Source organism: Nestor notabilis, unplaced genomic scaffold (assembly GCF_000696875.1).
Source record: "Nestor notabilis isolate BGI_N333 unplaced genomic scaffold, ASM69687v1 scaffold21504, whole genome shotgun sequence".
Classification (NCBI taxonomy): Eukaryota; Metazoa; Chordata; class Aves; order Psittaciformes; family Psittacidae; genus Nestor; species Nestor notabilis.
In genome coordinates this window covers 1-15,108 of record NW_009924577.1, presented here as the reverse complement: position 1 = coordinate 15,108, position 15,108 = coordinate 1, and the positions used below count along the sequence as shown (strand labels likewise).

Here is a 15,108-nt window from a genome sequence, read left to right as displayed (position 1 = left end):
AAATGTATTTTTTCCCCAGTGGAAGCTTATTGCCAATCTATTGCCTATTTTCAGAGTGATATTTTGACCGCGCAAATTCATCCTTGAAAGCTTTTTGCCAAGTTTGTTGGGTTTAGTGACAAATCTGGAGTTTAGCACCTGGCATGTAATCAGAAACAGTCAGCTCACATGTCCTGGAATGTCCAAAGTTTGCTGCCTACTGCTCCGGAGTTAAGCAAAAATAGACTTCTAATTCAGCATCAATGTCTCTTACCTTTGACATATTTCTGGTATTCTGGCCTTCTGACTGTAGTGATAAATACCAAAGAGTATTAAGGAAGACACCTGAGTCAGATTCACAAGCTAATACAAATGGAACTAGGTGGGGAAACATCACTTTCAGGCATTTGTCTGTGGATATCAAATGGCTGGACAAAAAAAAAAAGGGGTAAGGAATAATCTTCATTCTTCTAAAGTCTAAGCTATTTTACATCAACACGCCCTGGAACACTTATTAAAATCCTCTTCCTCTGTCTCAACTTCTTTTTACTATCTGCTAATTCCTTTACAATGCTGAATGACCTGAGAAGTAAAAGTTTGAGTGGTGAGAATAAAAAAACCCAAAAGCATTGTGCTCTTACATTGTATTTTCTGGGTGTACACCAGTAAAATAAGAATCCCAAGTTGCTATGAGAAAAAAAAATAGCATGGAATTGCTAGCTTTTCCACCTGAATTGAACTACATAGCTGGAATTTTTTCAGTGTTACCCAAAATATGATTTTATTTATCTATTTTTAAATGCAACTGTATTGTTAAAAAGAAAATGAAATCAAAAACCCCACAAAGCCAAGCCAAAACTAAAACCAACCCTCAAGTGCCAACTAATCCAGAAACCTGCAAAACATAGAAAAGAGCCAGGTATTGCTATGGTCCAGCTCCAGCCTATGAAGCTTAATCACTGCATCAGTCTTTACTCATTCCTGGAAGAATTCTAGTCATTTATTGTTTTTCCTGTTCATTGAGTGAAAATTTCACGGCATAACTCTATGCTCATATTTATTTTAAACATTAAAAACGAATTTGCAAAACATCACTTTCTGCATTACAATGCACGGAGAAGAGTAAGATGTGCAAACCAAAAACCACCACAATTTTCCACATCTCAAAGTGAAAGGACTGCTTCATGCTACAGGCAAAAGTGGTTGCAGACTTTATAAAACCAGCATGTATCTCATTCAAGTTGATTGAAAAACAGAAAAGGAAATCAAAGCAAATTTAACAGTACTCTTCTCCACATATTGCAAAATGTGGTTATACAGATGAGGAAAGGATTAGTTCAGCTGCTAAGCTTATCTGACATGTATCTCTGTTGTCATGCCTTTCCTGTCCATTACTTAATAGATAAACTCAATTATATAGTTTCAGTTATGCACTAGCTAATTTTTAGGTTAATATACAAACTGTCAAGATGTAGCTTTTGATAAAATTCTACACTCTTTTCCAATTTTGAATCCTGAAGACACTTCAAAAATAAAGAACCCAAAACTGCTACCTGGAAGCATCCAAAAATACAGTTGTAGTTTCACTATGGACAAGTTGTAGTCCGTTAGAAAAGTAGATCATACATACAAAGGTATAAAGAACATTTAAGTCAGTCTCAGTGGAAGGCAGTCCTTGAAGGAAGCAATACTGCAAGCAAACTTGCTGAGTAGCACTTTCATTTTAGCCCTTGAGGGGCATGGAAGACTTTAGTGCTTTACTCAGTAGATTCTTCCTCGGCTACGATTGCCACGTCCTCCCCAGCCTCTTCCTCGGCCACCCCGGAAACCACCTCTTTGCTCTGAAATAGAAGTCAAAACTTTTCATGCAGGTTTTGTGCTTTGTGTAGGTTAAATAGCAATAACTGGAGGTACTGAAGGCTGACTGAAGTCTCTGAGGCTAACCCTGCTTAGACACCCTGAGATTTCAGAGTTATGCTTTGATGGACAATGGACACCACTAATTCAAAAGGAGGCCAGGAGAACTAGCCTCTCTAAACTACATGTAGTCCTTTGCATACTGACATTATGATAACAAACTGTCCCATTATTTTAGGACTATACTAAATAGTGGATTGGGCCAATCCACCACCACCAAACTGAACTAATAGATAGTGGATTGGGTCAATCCACTGTCACAAGATTGAAAACTGGTCTGTAAGGAACCTCATTAGGCTACTTAGCTCGTCCTTCTGTCCAGTAACACCATGTCTGTCTTGAGGTGTTGGTCTGAAGTGATTTGCTCCTAGTGACTTCACAAAATGATGGAAAACCACACCTTTATCAGTCTACTTGTCCTTTTCTACCCTTAAGTTATCGGCAGCATAAGTAAGTTTTTTTTGCTGGGCTGATATGTTAACTATATCAAATTAAAAATCTCAGACCTAAATAGATACCACACAAACTATTTGTATATTATAGAAGCGTTTTCCTTTCCCTTCATTAAGAACAATCCGATCACAGCAAAAAACAACCCCCAAACCTAAAAATACTTTGTTAAAGTTTCTTCGGATTTGTTTGAAAACATACCAAAATCTCCCCTCCATGCTTTCTCTTTATGCACAGTCTTAAAATACAAGTCTCATTAATCTACAAGGAGAACTATGTGCTTATGTTAAAGAGTGCAGACATCAAAAGCTGATCAGAGGCCTAAGCATCTCACTAATGAGAAACAGCAGCAACCAGTAAAACATTTGTGGTTGTAAACCTGATTTTTACAACTGTAGAACTACAAGCTGATCTTAAAAGACACAGATCCATCACCTGAAGCCTGCAGTAAGAAATTTGCCATAGACTTTATCTTTTCACTTTGTTTTATATGAAAGTCAGTGCTTTGTATCAGTTTTTCAGGTTATAGGCATGGATGATAACTTGTCATAGCGTCTGTTTACCTCACAGAGGTAGGACCAATGGGCCTACAAGGAAGGCAACAAGAACAGGTCACTGCCATCACTTGACCCATTCATCCAGTCTGCAACTACTCTCACATTTGCCCAGAAATACGACTTGCAGAGAGACAGAATCACTCTGACAGGGAGCATGAGGACATAACTGTGTGTATGCACAGTGAACCTGGCAACTCCTAACAGCTCTCCATCAGGTCCGCAACATCAGCAGTGGCTGTAATAGGAATTCAGAACCAGTCGTATGACAGGAGGTGGCCCAGCTCTGCCACTTGCAGCAACTGGTCTGTCCAATGGGAAATTTGGGGTGTAAGTGCTGTATGTCACAATAGAGAACACAACAGTTCAATTACTAACTCTATGTACTAAAACATTACTAAAACTAACTGGCAAAGGAAGTAGTTTATAGGCTGGTAACACTCAAACACTCTTAATAGATCAATGAGCTAGGAGACCATTACACACACAAATAGATGACAGTACAATTTGATCTTCCGAGAATGTGATAGTAAGCTGGCTTAATTTGTTCTCCCCACCCAAGGCACAACTGTCACTAGATAAAGTATTTCCACACTGCCTAACTTACCATAGGAAAAACTACCCAGGTTACTGCTGTATTTTCCACTGGGAGGATTATATATTTGCCTGGCATCCCTTTTTGGTCCTGCCGAAGCTTTCTTTGGGGGTGAACTTGAGGTTGTATCTTCACTTGTTCTTTTTTGACTGACAGAAGAAAACAAAAACAGATTATTATAACCCCTGTGGTGACAAGTACAGGAATAGCAGTTTAGTCTGAATGATGAACCACTGGAAGCTAGAAGCAGCCAATGAAGATGCCCTGAATAACACTTCAAAAGAGGAAGTAAGGTAGTCTCCTGTTGATTTGGTCTATTGTATCCCTAAATCAAGACTATCACTCCACAGCCTTAACTCCTTCCAGGATGGATGTTATTTTGGATTGTAAAACTTTTAGCTCACATGCTGTATATATTATATATACAGAGTTTGGGATCTTTATTTTGTAAACAGCCAAAATTAACACCGCTATTTTATTTTTTTTAATGAAAAACTCACCTTGCATCTGCCTTCTGCACTGGTTTCCAGGACAGTGTAACTGTACTTTTGTAGGAAGGAGGAATGTGGAAGAGATCCTATGGAGGCAAAAATCAGACAGTTTATTCTACAATTAAATTCCCATCAATTGCACTTCAAAACTGTAGCTACCTACTGAGACTCCAGAACAACAGTTACGTTCCAGTAATTTTAAATCCTTTTTGAAGTCTCATAGGAGAGGGAGAAGGTGGCAGTAGCCAACTGCCTTATCTGGCTGCCTTAGACTTCACTAGGAAATTCAAATGAGATTTATATTAACAAAGTAACGTCTTATACTGACGTTATATGCTTTTTCTCTCTCTCCCTTTGCACATCAAGCATCTTATAATGAACTACAGTGGCTTTTGCAGGGAGACATCTGATATCCCTATGATGGTAAAAGATAAGCCTCTCAATACTGTGTGTGGGCAAAGTTTTTGGTTCGTCATGGTGAGCAAGAGCGGAAGAGCAGAAAAGGTGGTTAGAACTAATCAAAATGGTTTTGAGGGCTCTTGATTGAAGTCTCTTTCTGCAACCCATCTCTTCTAAACTCTTTGCAGAAGAAGGCTCTGTGTGGCAGCTTGCTTTGCCTCCTCCGTCATTTACATCTCCTTGCACTTCTTCAAACTATTACTTACAGTCCCTGTCACTGCAGGAAAGGGAAATGGCAAGGAAAAAGACATGGCCAGAATCCAAAGACCCCTACAGCAAGGTCTTCTGCTCCTGTGGGTGACTAGTGCTGCAGAAAAGGCCTCATCACCCCATCCCAACAGCAGCAGCAAAGGCTAAGCAGCTTGCAAAAACAGCAGATCCGTGTGTCTTCAGAAACAGTAAAGCAGCAGCAACCCTGAGCTGGCCAACACCGACTAACAGCACAGTACAACTTTGATCAAATCTATTCCTTTTCCCTGCACAGATTACTCTACTGTGCATTTACTCCTTCACAATGCGAGGACTTACCTTGATTAAAACATTAATGTTGTTGGTTATTTTCAAGGCAACCACTTTTATCTTGTTCTGTAAAAAAAGAAACACCACTGAGCACCTATTCCAGGAAATTATGCCAACTGCATGTGACAAAGTTGTAGCATTAAACTGACTGCTCTTCCTAATGAATTGCTACAAGAATAGTAATAGTGAAAGGTGTGTACACTTCTGAGTTTTCATTACAACTATTTTTAGGCTTCCTGCAGTTTTACACTAGGTACTTTTAATGTTCCAGTGTACTTCTGACGAAATCCCTCTCCACATATAAAAATTTCCCCTTCAAAACAGAACCAGAGCACAGTTATGCCAAATATATGGAGAAACAGAGAGTAGCTAACAGTAGAAACTAAAGTATCACCTTAGCTTGCCAAATACAGCATTGGTTAAGATCCATTTGCAATAGATGTGAACAGTATTATTCCCTTTATCTGTCTGCCCGCTTACAACAGACTGCAGCCCATTAACATGTGCCAGTGATTACTGTGATAGGCTCAATTAGAGATCAGCATTCCTGAGCAATACTTACCTCCTCTGTTTTCAAAGCTTCTCCTGTTTTGCCTTGAAGCGCGAGACGAAGCTGTCGAATATACACCTGCAACCCTCGTGCAAAATACTGTAGCCTAAACAATTTAAAAGCAATCTGTTAATAAATTTTACATGCTTCCATAAAATAAGAGCATAAGCAAAGGGAAGCTATAATCTCTTTTTCTCCTCCTTTAGGAAAACACTCAATATAAAGTCTTCTACCAACCTGTTTTGTGCTTATTTAGCACCCAGGCAGTAATAATCCACATTTTCTAACAGAACCCTTAACTCTTGTCTCTAAATGATTACCTGATTTTAAAGTCTTTCAGTTTCTCTGCATTCAGCTTGGCTGTGAGGAAGTCCGGAAGCTTACGCCCCAGCTGATGGAAGCTGTACAACAAACACTCCACATAACTGAACTGCAACTTGGGCTCTTCACTGCCAGCATTTTCCCCATTCTCTGCTTCCTCTGGAGGAAGGGGCATATACTCCTAATGAACAGAAAGTAAAGCAAATGCATGAGATACATTTACACAGACTGACCGAGCTTTTGCAGTGTTTGAACTGGAGAGTTTATTTACTGACAATTTAAGAGGTATCCCTCATCTCTATATTAACACAATGAACCACTGCATGAAGTCCTGGTGCAGGTAGTTTGCCTACACTTAGGGGACTTGACACCTCAGACTCAGAGGTAACATTACAGTAGCACTGCTAGGATGGGAAGCAACAATGTACTTCACTAGTGCTGCTGAAACAGCACTGAATTTGCTTATAATTGTCAGTGCAGATACAGCCTTTCATGAGATCAGCATTATAAAATTAAGAACAAAACCACATGAGTTTACTGGATTAAAAACATTATGCAGGTAACAGCTCTCTATATCTATAAAGGGTTTGAATTGCAACATGTCCTTTATCACGGACAGAGCTATATTTGAAATAGCCACTTTAGAAAAAGAATTAATAGATTAATAGATAGAAATAACTTGTTTCAATGAGAACTTTTTTAAAGTGTTTTACAGGACTAAGAATTGAATGAGTCTTACCAGTAATTTGTCAAACAGCTTCTTCAAATTTGATTCAAGCTTTTCCATATCGCCACAAAATGAGCTCATTTCAGCAAGCAGCTTCAAAACCTACATGTTAAGGATAGCCAATTTCTGTGTGTTAACCAAAAAGTACTAAGGTTTAACTTTAAACCTAAAAGTGTAAACCTCACATCATTATTATGGCTGCAGAGCAGAGGTCAGCTATTACAATGAAACCCAAACATGAGGTAAGATGACAAGGAGGAACATGCCTGGTCTGTTTTTCATGTCCTCAAACAGAAACACAGGTTTGTGTGTCTAATCCCAACAGGCACCATTAGTCAACAAGTAAACAAAACTTCTTCTCCCACATCTGCAGCACAGCTCACCTTCAAAGTGTGGCTCAGAGACCTAACTGAAGCTGCAGCACTGATTAACGTAAGCAGAATTACAGACATGAAGCCACTCCCTTAGGAAGCAAAATTAACACAAGCTACGTGCTAATTCATGCAACAATCAGTTCAGTAACTGCTGTGTGCTTAAAAAAGATTGACAGCAATATAAAAATGATTACACTGATTTACTTATTCCAGCCTTGCCTCAAAGTTCGGGACTAATGACACATGCATTACAAGGCAATAGTCATGCCTCAGTACAGCGAACTTTTTTCCTAGTATAGCTACTTTCCCTCCAAGCCAAGAACGGAAAACCCCTTAAGAAAGGGCTTCACAATCTGTAAAATAGCTGTCTTCATCTAAGGTGCCTGTTTTTTACTATTTCAAAGACATTTTAGCTTTGGCTTACCTCTAACTGGATATCGAGACCCTCTACTGGTGTAGTCAAAGAACCAAGGTTGGGCAGAACGTGCTCACAGAAGTAAGTAACAAATTTTGTGGAATGAACATTTTTCTGCAGAGAACAACACATTATTCAGGTTACTCTTTGAGTGTGAAGGAGTTAAATGTTTTCCCCCATCACTCCACCAACACCAATAAGTGCCAACCACACAGCTACACCTTAAAGCTTTATTAAATTCCCTCTAACTCCTAAAACAGAGACACTCTTCCAAGTAGCTTAAACTCAGAGGCTGCCTGCAACAGGGGCTGAAAAGATTGCCTACAACTCAAGAACAGGCCTTTAAACACTGCAATTGCTTGGCACTAGGCATGAAATAATCGAACTCATACATGTATGAACCTGAGAATTTTATCATAATTCACTGTAACATCTTAAATCTGAAAGAAAATGTCAAAGAGCAGAGAATAACAAAAGCTCTTTGTATTCACAGGCTTTATGGACGTTTCTCAACATTTTATTACATTAGAAGCTGAAAGTGGAGAAGTACTGATACACTCTCATTCTAACATAATCACTGACAACACCAAAGAGAAACTACAGCCATTAACTTTCCACGATATTCCTCATGCAAAGCAAACAAATACATACTGAGAAGAGTGGCACTGCCTGCCGGGTACACTGCAGAAGCCTGTCCACACAGTCTGGATCAGATGGATTGAATGTTTGTTCCAGGTCAGCTTGCTCAGCCACCAGCTCCACTAGTTGTTGCCTCCCACTTACTGTCTGTAAGCTTTTTAATCCAGACAGTATTTTCATGAACAGAACAAATTCCTCACCCGTCACATCTTCCAGCACCTTAAGAGAATTCCAAAAAACGTATTTTTATGTTGGTAATTTGCAAATCCCCAAGTCAAACCCAGTCGATTTGAAAAGGTAAAGTATGCAAATATCAAGCATTTAAGTTTAGCTTCGAGTTATTTAAAGACATGAAAGTTGAAAGGAACACATGAAAACATGCAGTGTTAAGTGTATGCACCCCCAAATCAATGTAAGTACCATCAAGTTGTGCATGAGAAACATTATTTTTCTTGGATTCCAACTTTAAGAACAAGTTTCTTATTGCATGCTTCAGACAGAATAAATATTAAATGAATATCTAATCGTTATTAATTAATACTTTTTATATCTTTCTCAGCTTGTGGATGCACAAGAATCTCATGAAATTCAACAAAGACCAGTGCAAAGTCCTGCATCAGGGATGAGCTAACTTCCCTGCATCATCCCCCTGCATGTGCAGGACTAAGTGGCTGGGGTACTGTTCTGCTGAAAAGACCCTGAGAGTTGTGGGGGACAGCAGGATAAATGTGTCAGCAGCATTCCTTGGGTGATGAACAGTGGGCTGTGAAAAGAGCATGGCCAGTAGACTGAGAGAAGCAAAGGAACGGAGGATTCTCCTTTGCTACACCCTTATTAGACCAAATCTGGAATACTGCACCTAGTGTCAGGTCCTCCTGTATGAGGAAGTTGTTGATAAGCTGCAGAAAGCCCAGCCAACAAGGTTACCAGTGTCTAGAGAATGTGACCTGTAAGGAGAGGCAACCTAACTCCCATCTTCCAATAATGAAGAACAAGTCACCAAGAATAGGAGCCAGGTTCTTTACTGAGGTGGACAGAGTAAGAATGACACAATGATACAAAACTGAAATAGGAGATTCAACTGGATAAAGAGGTGTTATAAAGGTGTGTATAAAGAGGTGTATATATTAGAAGTGTTCAAAAGCCACTGGACAAAGCACTGAGAAATCCGATCTGAATTCAGCTGAGTATAATTCACTGAGGTGATCCATCTCCCAAAGTCCCCTTCCCATGTGAATGATTTTATGTTTCTAATAAAACTCACTCTTACAAAATGAGAAGAGCCTATTTTAATGTTCCTATAAAAACTGCTGCAAAGTTTGGACTGTAGCAGAACAGGGTAACTAGAAGCTTAACCCTACATGTGGTTTAAACAAACAGGCCTCCAAAGCAATGCCAGTGATAAGGCATGGCTTAATACTCCTTAAGGTTCTACTGAATTAAGACACTCACCTTCTTTGATTCAGTCAATATGAACTCTTCTACCTCCTTTGTCATCACCTCCTCAGGCAGGGTTTTCAGCTTTGTGGAGAGGAACTTGATGGCTCGTTCTCTCACAATATCCTCTCCCTGAAGAATTTGACTGAATAAGCCACCCAAAGTCCCTGAATGGAGAATGAATCAGGTAACACAAATGATTCTAGAAGTTAAAAGCTGAACCATCTCTGCAGAAGAAGTTTCCTCCTCTAAGACTCCATGACGCAGTTGAAAATAACTGCTACACTAACTTTGATGAAAAAATAATCATTTTCATATAGCTTGACATAAAAATCCACATTTTTTTCTTGGGCTGTACAACTCCAACCCAGAATGATTGAAAAATTCAGTATCTTTTGTAAAAACCAAGTGATGACTGTGTCTCACTTCTGAAGAGTACTAATGAGATACAACACTGAGTCCTTTTCTCATGGTACTAAAGACTGGGAACCATTATTAAAATACATTTATAGAAAAGAAGTGTCCTTTACCTTTAGCATCCATCTTAAATATACTGAGCAAAGCATTGTTCACCAAGTTGAATTCTGCAGAATCATCTGAAGAGAGAAAAAAGAACAATATGGATATCCTCGAAATGCAAATGTAAGAGCAGAAAACCAAAGAAAGATTTCTGGTATCACACAAGAAGTGTGTGATTCCATCCTCAGCATTTAATTATGAACAACAGAACTTGTATTTTTAATGACTACTAGACCAAGGAAGCAGAAAGCCACAACTATGAAAGCTGAAAGCAAAACAAAGAGGCTGTTTGCCACTTCAGCCTCTCTGCCAAAACTTTAACACCACAAACTTGAGAAGAATGAAAACCTGACAGGAAGTTATTATTAAATATATTTAGTAATTCTAAGGAACAGCTGAATAAACAAGATGATCTTTACTAAATTAAGGTAAAATATATAGAAAAATATATTATTTCTGTTTAAATTCTTAAGTAATCTACAGTATTCCTATGTGGAAGAAACAATTTTCCTTTTGAACTAGAGAAATGCTTAAGGCTCAAAAGAACCCCAACTCTTCCAAAAGACTTTAACACCGATTTGAACATCTAGTATTTAGCACTCTAGAACTTACTGAGATTAAAAAAACATGTATTGCGTATTAAATTTGGGATTTATTTTGTATCAAAGACACACTACATGGAAGAAAATGCCTTCGGGATTTTTAAAGTTCCTGAGTACTTGGATTTACAACCCAGTAACTTTTTCAGAAGGCAATTTGCTGCAGTCTATAACAGGAAAGGGTTTTGTTGTTGTGTCCCTCTCCCCTCCGTTCCCCTTTTTCTACAGGTGCTTTAAGAGAACTTGCATGAAAAAAGAAATGTTAACTTTAAAAGACAGATCTTCAGTTTAGATTAGGATAATTAGAGACCTCTCAGCAGAAGTAGCAGCAAATATAAAAGGGGTTTGAGGGTGGGGGTGGAAGAGCAGAAGCAGGACATGAAAGACACTGAGACAAACTGCTTTGTAACAAATCACGAATCAACAAAAGACATTTTCTAGAACAAAACTGTGTACATTTTAAGGTGTGCCACAACGAGATCAGCCAGAAAAGTACCAATGGCTCCTACCTGACTGCAGGAGCTGGGTCAGTATGTCTGCTACCCGAGGAAGATTGTCTCCAGTGGCAAACTGAGGCAACTCCTTGATTGCTTGTCGCCGGATCTGCCAAAATTGTCAATATTATGGAATCAATAAATTTAAATAATAAAAAAAATTAACAACTCAGGCAATTCAACTACCAAAGTTTAGCAGAAAAATCAGCCAAATTTGAGAAATAAACCCCAATAAAACCAGGAGTATCATATTCAGAAAGCGATGTACAAATTTCAGATTTCAATGGCAGTTTAAACTTCCCATTTGCTATCATCTATTTAGGAAGAAAATAGTGTCTTTTTCTCAGATCTAAGCAACACTGGAGAAAAACCAAATTCAAACAGCACCTCCATTCACAAAATCATTCATTCGATCAACAAAATACAGGGCTGTGTTACTGTGGAGTCTCATCTGCTGACAGGAAGGATAGTTTTACAGCTGTGCACATGGCAGATTTAAGCTCTAGGGTTTTATTCCCAGCACTGACAAAATTCCCTGAATCTGCCCAAATCATTTAGCATTTGTTAACCAAAGTTGCATCAAAGGTACAGCTTCTGGCAACACCACAGAAGCAGCACGAAGTACCTCAAGACTTCTGCAAGAATACTACACTCTTGCCTCCCAGTAGGATTTTATCAGGATCAATTATCACAAGACCTTTATGAAAGGAAAAAATGTAATAGATGTGCAAATAAACTTTTGTTTCTATGTTTCTTTCTACAGAGCTATTCCTTTGATCAGGAAAAGGACAAATGAAAACTAATACATCTTCCCATACCATCACATAACGGGAAGACAACTAAGTATTGTTAAGTTTGCAAAGATCAACCCTCCCCTCCCAAATGACATAGCCTATAACAAAAGAATAATAAAAATATAAATTCAATGGATCAACTTGCTACAAGGTTCTTATTCTTACAGAAACATCTTCATCCTCACAGAGGTCCAACTGGGCATTGATAGCTGAGTCAGCCAGCTCAGGAAAATGCTTGAAGAACTTAGGAATAAACTGGGCTGCAAGTCTCTTCTCCTTGGCACCTCCTTTCACACCATCCAAGATCACCTGGTATGCATCCTTATGCTGGAAGAGGGAAAACAGAACACAAATAGAGAAATCTTGGCTTATTCTCCAGGCAAGGAAAGGATTTTTCTCTCTCCCATTCACTTCAGCTGTTTAGGTGAACTATATTACACAAGCTTCATACAAAGAAATACATTTATCTCTTAGACCAGTATAACTGTACCATTTAGTAAAATCTGCCTCTATTGCCTGGTTTTTACTGTTACTCTGGTTCCTTTGTCCGTTCAAGTGCCTACTATTCAAACTGCCCAAGGCTAACAGCTCTTGCTATTACATTAGTGCAGACCCAAGGAATTACATGATCTGCTTTCTGTCTGCTTGCCTGTCATCTCTCAAGGAGAGGTTACTTCTCCCAACAACAGTGCCACTGGAATGGATCACGAATAACTTTTAACATATATTGGGCTAAAGCATCTTTGGCATCTATTCAAGCAGTTAACTCAATGTGAGATAAAATACAGCTCTTAAAAGATGTGTTGAACAGAGACTAGGTAAAAAAACAAGGGGAAATTCCCAGTTGAAATACAGAAATAACCACTTCAGAAACAAAGCAGAATATTCTCTAACTGCTCCAACTAGAATCACACTGACATTTTTGATTTTGTGCCTGCTGGACTGAAACTTTAGAACAAATGGAAGTCTTTGTTGTGGTTAGCCATGTGTTTGCAAAAGGAAAATCAGTATTATTAGGATAATAGCAGAAATCAGAATATTCTAGCATTAATTTTCCTTATGGTTGTGAAAAGAATGCTTTAGACAACTTATCCTACTTTGAACAGCAGCAACAACAGCAGAGGATACTTGATTTACATTAAATTTCCCAGAGCCACATACATTGTCACCCTTAAGCATAAAAGTTCACCCAGAGCAAACAGATTCTAATGTACAAAGCAGCACACTGATTTAATTCTCTCTAAAGGAAGCTGTGTTTAAACATTCAATACCGATGCTCCTTCAACACTCCCTACACCTTGTGGATAGGTGTGCGTGGTGCCAGATTCTGAACTGGATTGGGGCATGGATCTGGAAGAAAAATAACCAAGGACTAACATGATTGATTTTCAGCTGATCCACATCCCCTCTGGTTTGTTCTGCAGCTGTGCCAACACAGTGCACTCAACAGCAAAGGCAGGAACGAGCCAGCACAAGCTAACAGTGTGATACACGTTATTACAGTCACAGGTTCTCAGACTGCATGTTAAGAATAACTTTTCTGGGGAACAAATTACTTAATACATATTAAAATAGCAGTCATACAGCAATGGAACAGAGTAGCTTGTGTTCCATGAATTTATATGACTTCGTGCTTACTACTCCTGTCATTTAGGCAAAGTGCAGCTCAGGCAGGAGCTTGGAATGCTCAAGAAAAAAGCAGGCAACTGCAGAAGCAGTGTGATCCTTCAGTTTTCCATGTTCCCTTCCAATGTGTTAACACAAGAACATCCTAAGCCAGAGACGGTGTCAATAACTGTCAACTGACCATTACTTTCTCTAGATTACTTCTTGAACCAATTCATGCTCTGTAATATCCCGTGACAAGTTGCACAATGTGTTACAGAGAAAAGTTTGTCTTCCTCTTTATTTTAAGCCTGCTTCCTAATAGGTTTTTTCAAGTTCTCACCTTCATTCTCCTCCTGAGTAGACTCATCACACCTGAGTCTCAACTGAAACACTTTCACAAGCTCAACACTTCCAGTGCTTCAAATTATTTCACTTAATGTCATACTTCTGTTTGTCCCCTTGCTCTTCTTGTTGTGTCCAAATGATTTCATTTTTGAGACAGGGTGACTATGATTTTTTTGTAGTGCGAGATCAGGTTCATGAAGTTAATAGATAATAAAGGAGCAAGTGGAATAAAACTGATGAATAAGGAACAATTGCTCATGGCTTCTGAGAATGCAAAACTTGCAGACATCAAATAAGATTATGAGATGACCAGTTCAAAGGGGGTAATTTCTTCACAAAGGCTAATAGAGTATTTTGCCACAGAACATTTGTAGGCCAGAAACGTAATCAGTTAAAAAAAAAGGCATCAGAAAAGTTTGCTGAAGAACAATCTAGCAAGATACACTAATCACAAAGACACTATCTCTGGCTCCAGAAGCCCACAAGCTGGAGAGAGGCAGTACTGGAAGAGTGAATCAGGAATCATCACTCTACACTTACCCTTGGAGGCTCTTACACATCTGCTACCCTGTCACAGGCTGCACTTGTTAACTACACTGGAGTTTGTTCTCCCCAAGATATCCATTCCTGCCTCACAAAAGCTACCCACAACTGTCAGAACGATGACAGACTATGCATTTGTAACACAGCACAGTAACAGCATCTGTTTCATTCTGCATCTCTCCCATAGTTTCCAACATTTTCGGCACATTTCTTGGTTGGCTCCGAGATGATGTTTTTGATGGACTCTCTGCAAGGATGCTTTGTTTCACTAATTATACATTTCACTATAATTACACATGCAAAACGAATGGACTTAATCTAAAAAGCTCAAAAAAAGCCCCAACAACACAACACCCAACCACCAACTATATTAACTGTTCTCCTGAAGAACTTTCAAATGACCTTGCATAGTAGTATCCAGTTTAAAACCCACTGCCAGGTATGTGCAAAGCTACTTTCCTCCTTAGATATATTACGACAAAAGAATAATTAATAAACAATCTGCTTTTTCAGATAGCCACTCAGTAAAGTGAGCACATAATGCAACTCAAAAACTAGCTTCAAGTAAACATAATGTTTTGCACTGGTAACGTATGAAGGCATCCCCTTTCTTAGATTAATTCAGTAATGGTATAAAATCCTGCAGATCTCGCCAGGATTTTACAGCTAAAAACCCCCTTTATCCATGAGGATCAACCTTCCATTCTTGCCTTAGGAAAAGGTAAAAGGGCTAGAGGCAGTTATCAAACCCTAACAGCCTTCGCCTTCCTCCAACAAGC

At 38.9% G+C, this 15,108-nt stretch overlaps 1 protein-coding gene across 1 annotated transcript; it reads right to left on the bottom strand.

Moving 5' to 3' along the window:
* Positions 1–1,105: 1,105 nt before the first annotated feature.
* On the bottom strand, positions 1,106–13,183 carry API5 (apoptosis inhibitor 5; the record flags this gene model as incomplete). The annotated part of the gene is made up of 14 exons (XM_010012669.1): positions 1,106–1,820; positions 3,508–3,644; positions 3,996–4,072; positions 4,974–5,030; positions 5,527–5,620; positions 5,835–6,016; positions 6,575–6,664; positions 7,361–7,465; positions 8,003–8,209; positions 9,443–9,594; positions 9,958–10,023; positions 11,055–11,148; positions 11,999–12,160; positions 13,105–13,183. Coding segments are annotated over 14 exons (1,582 nt in total), but the record flags the coding sequence as incomplete, so codon positions are not given.
* Between the last annotated feature and the right edge of the window lie 1,925 nt (positions 13,184–15,108).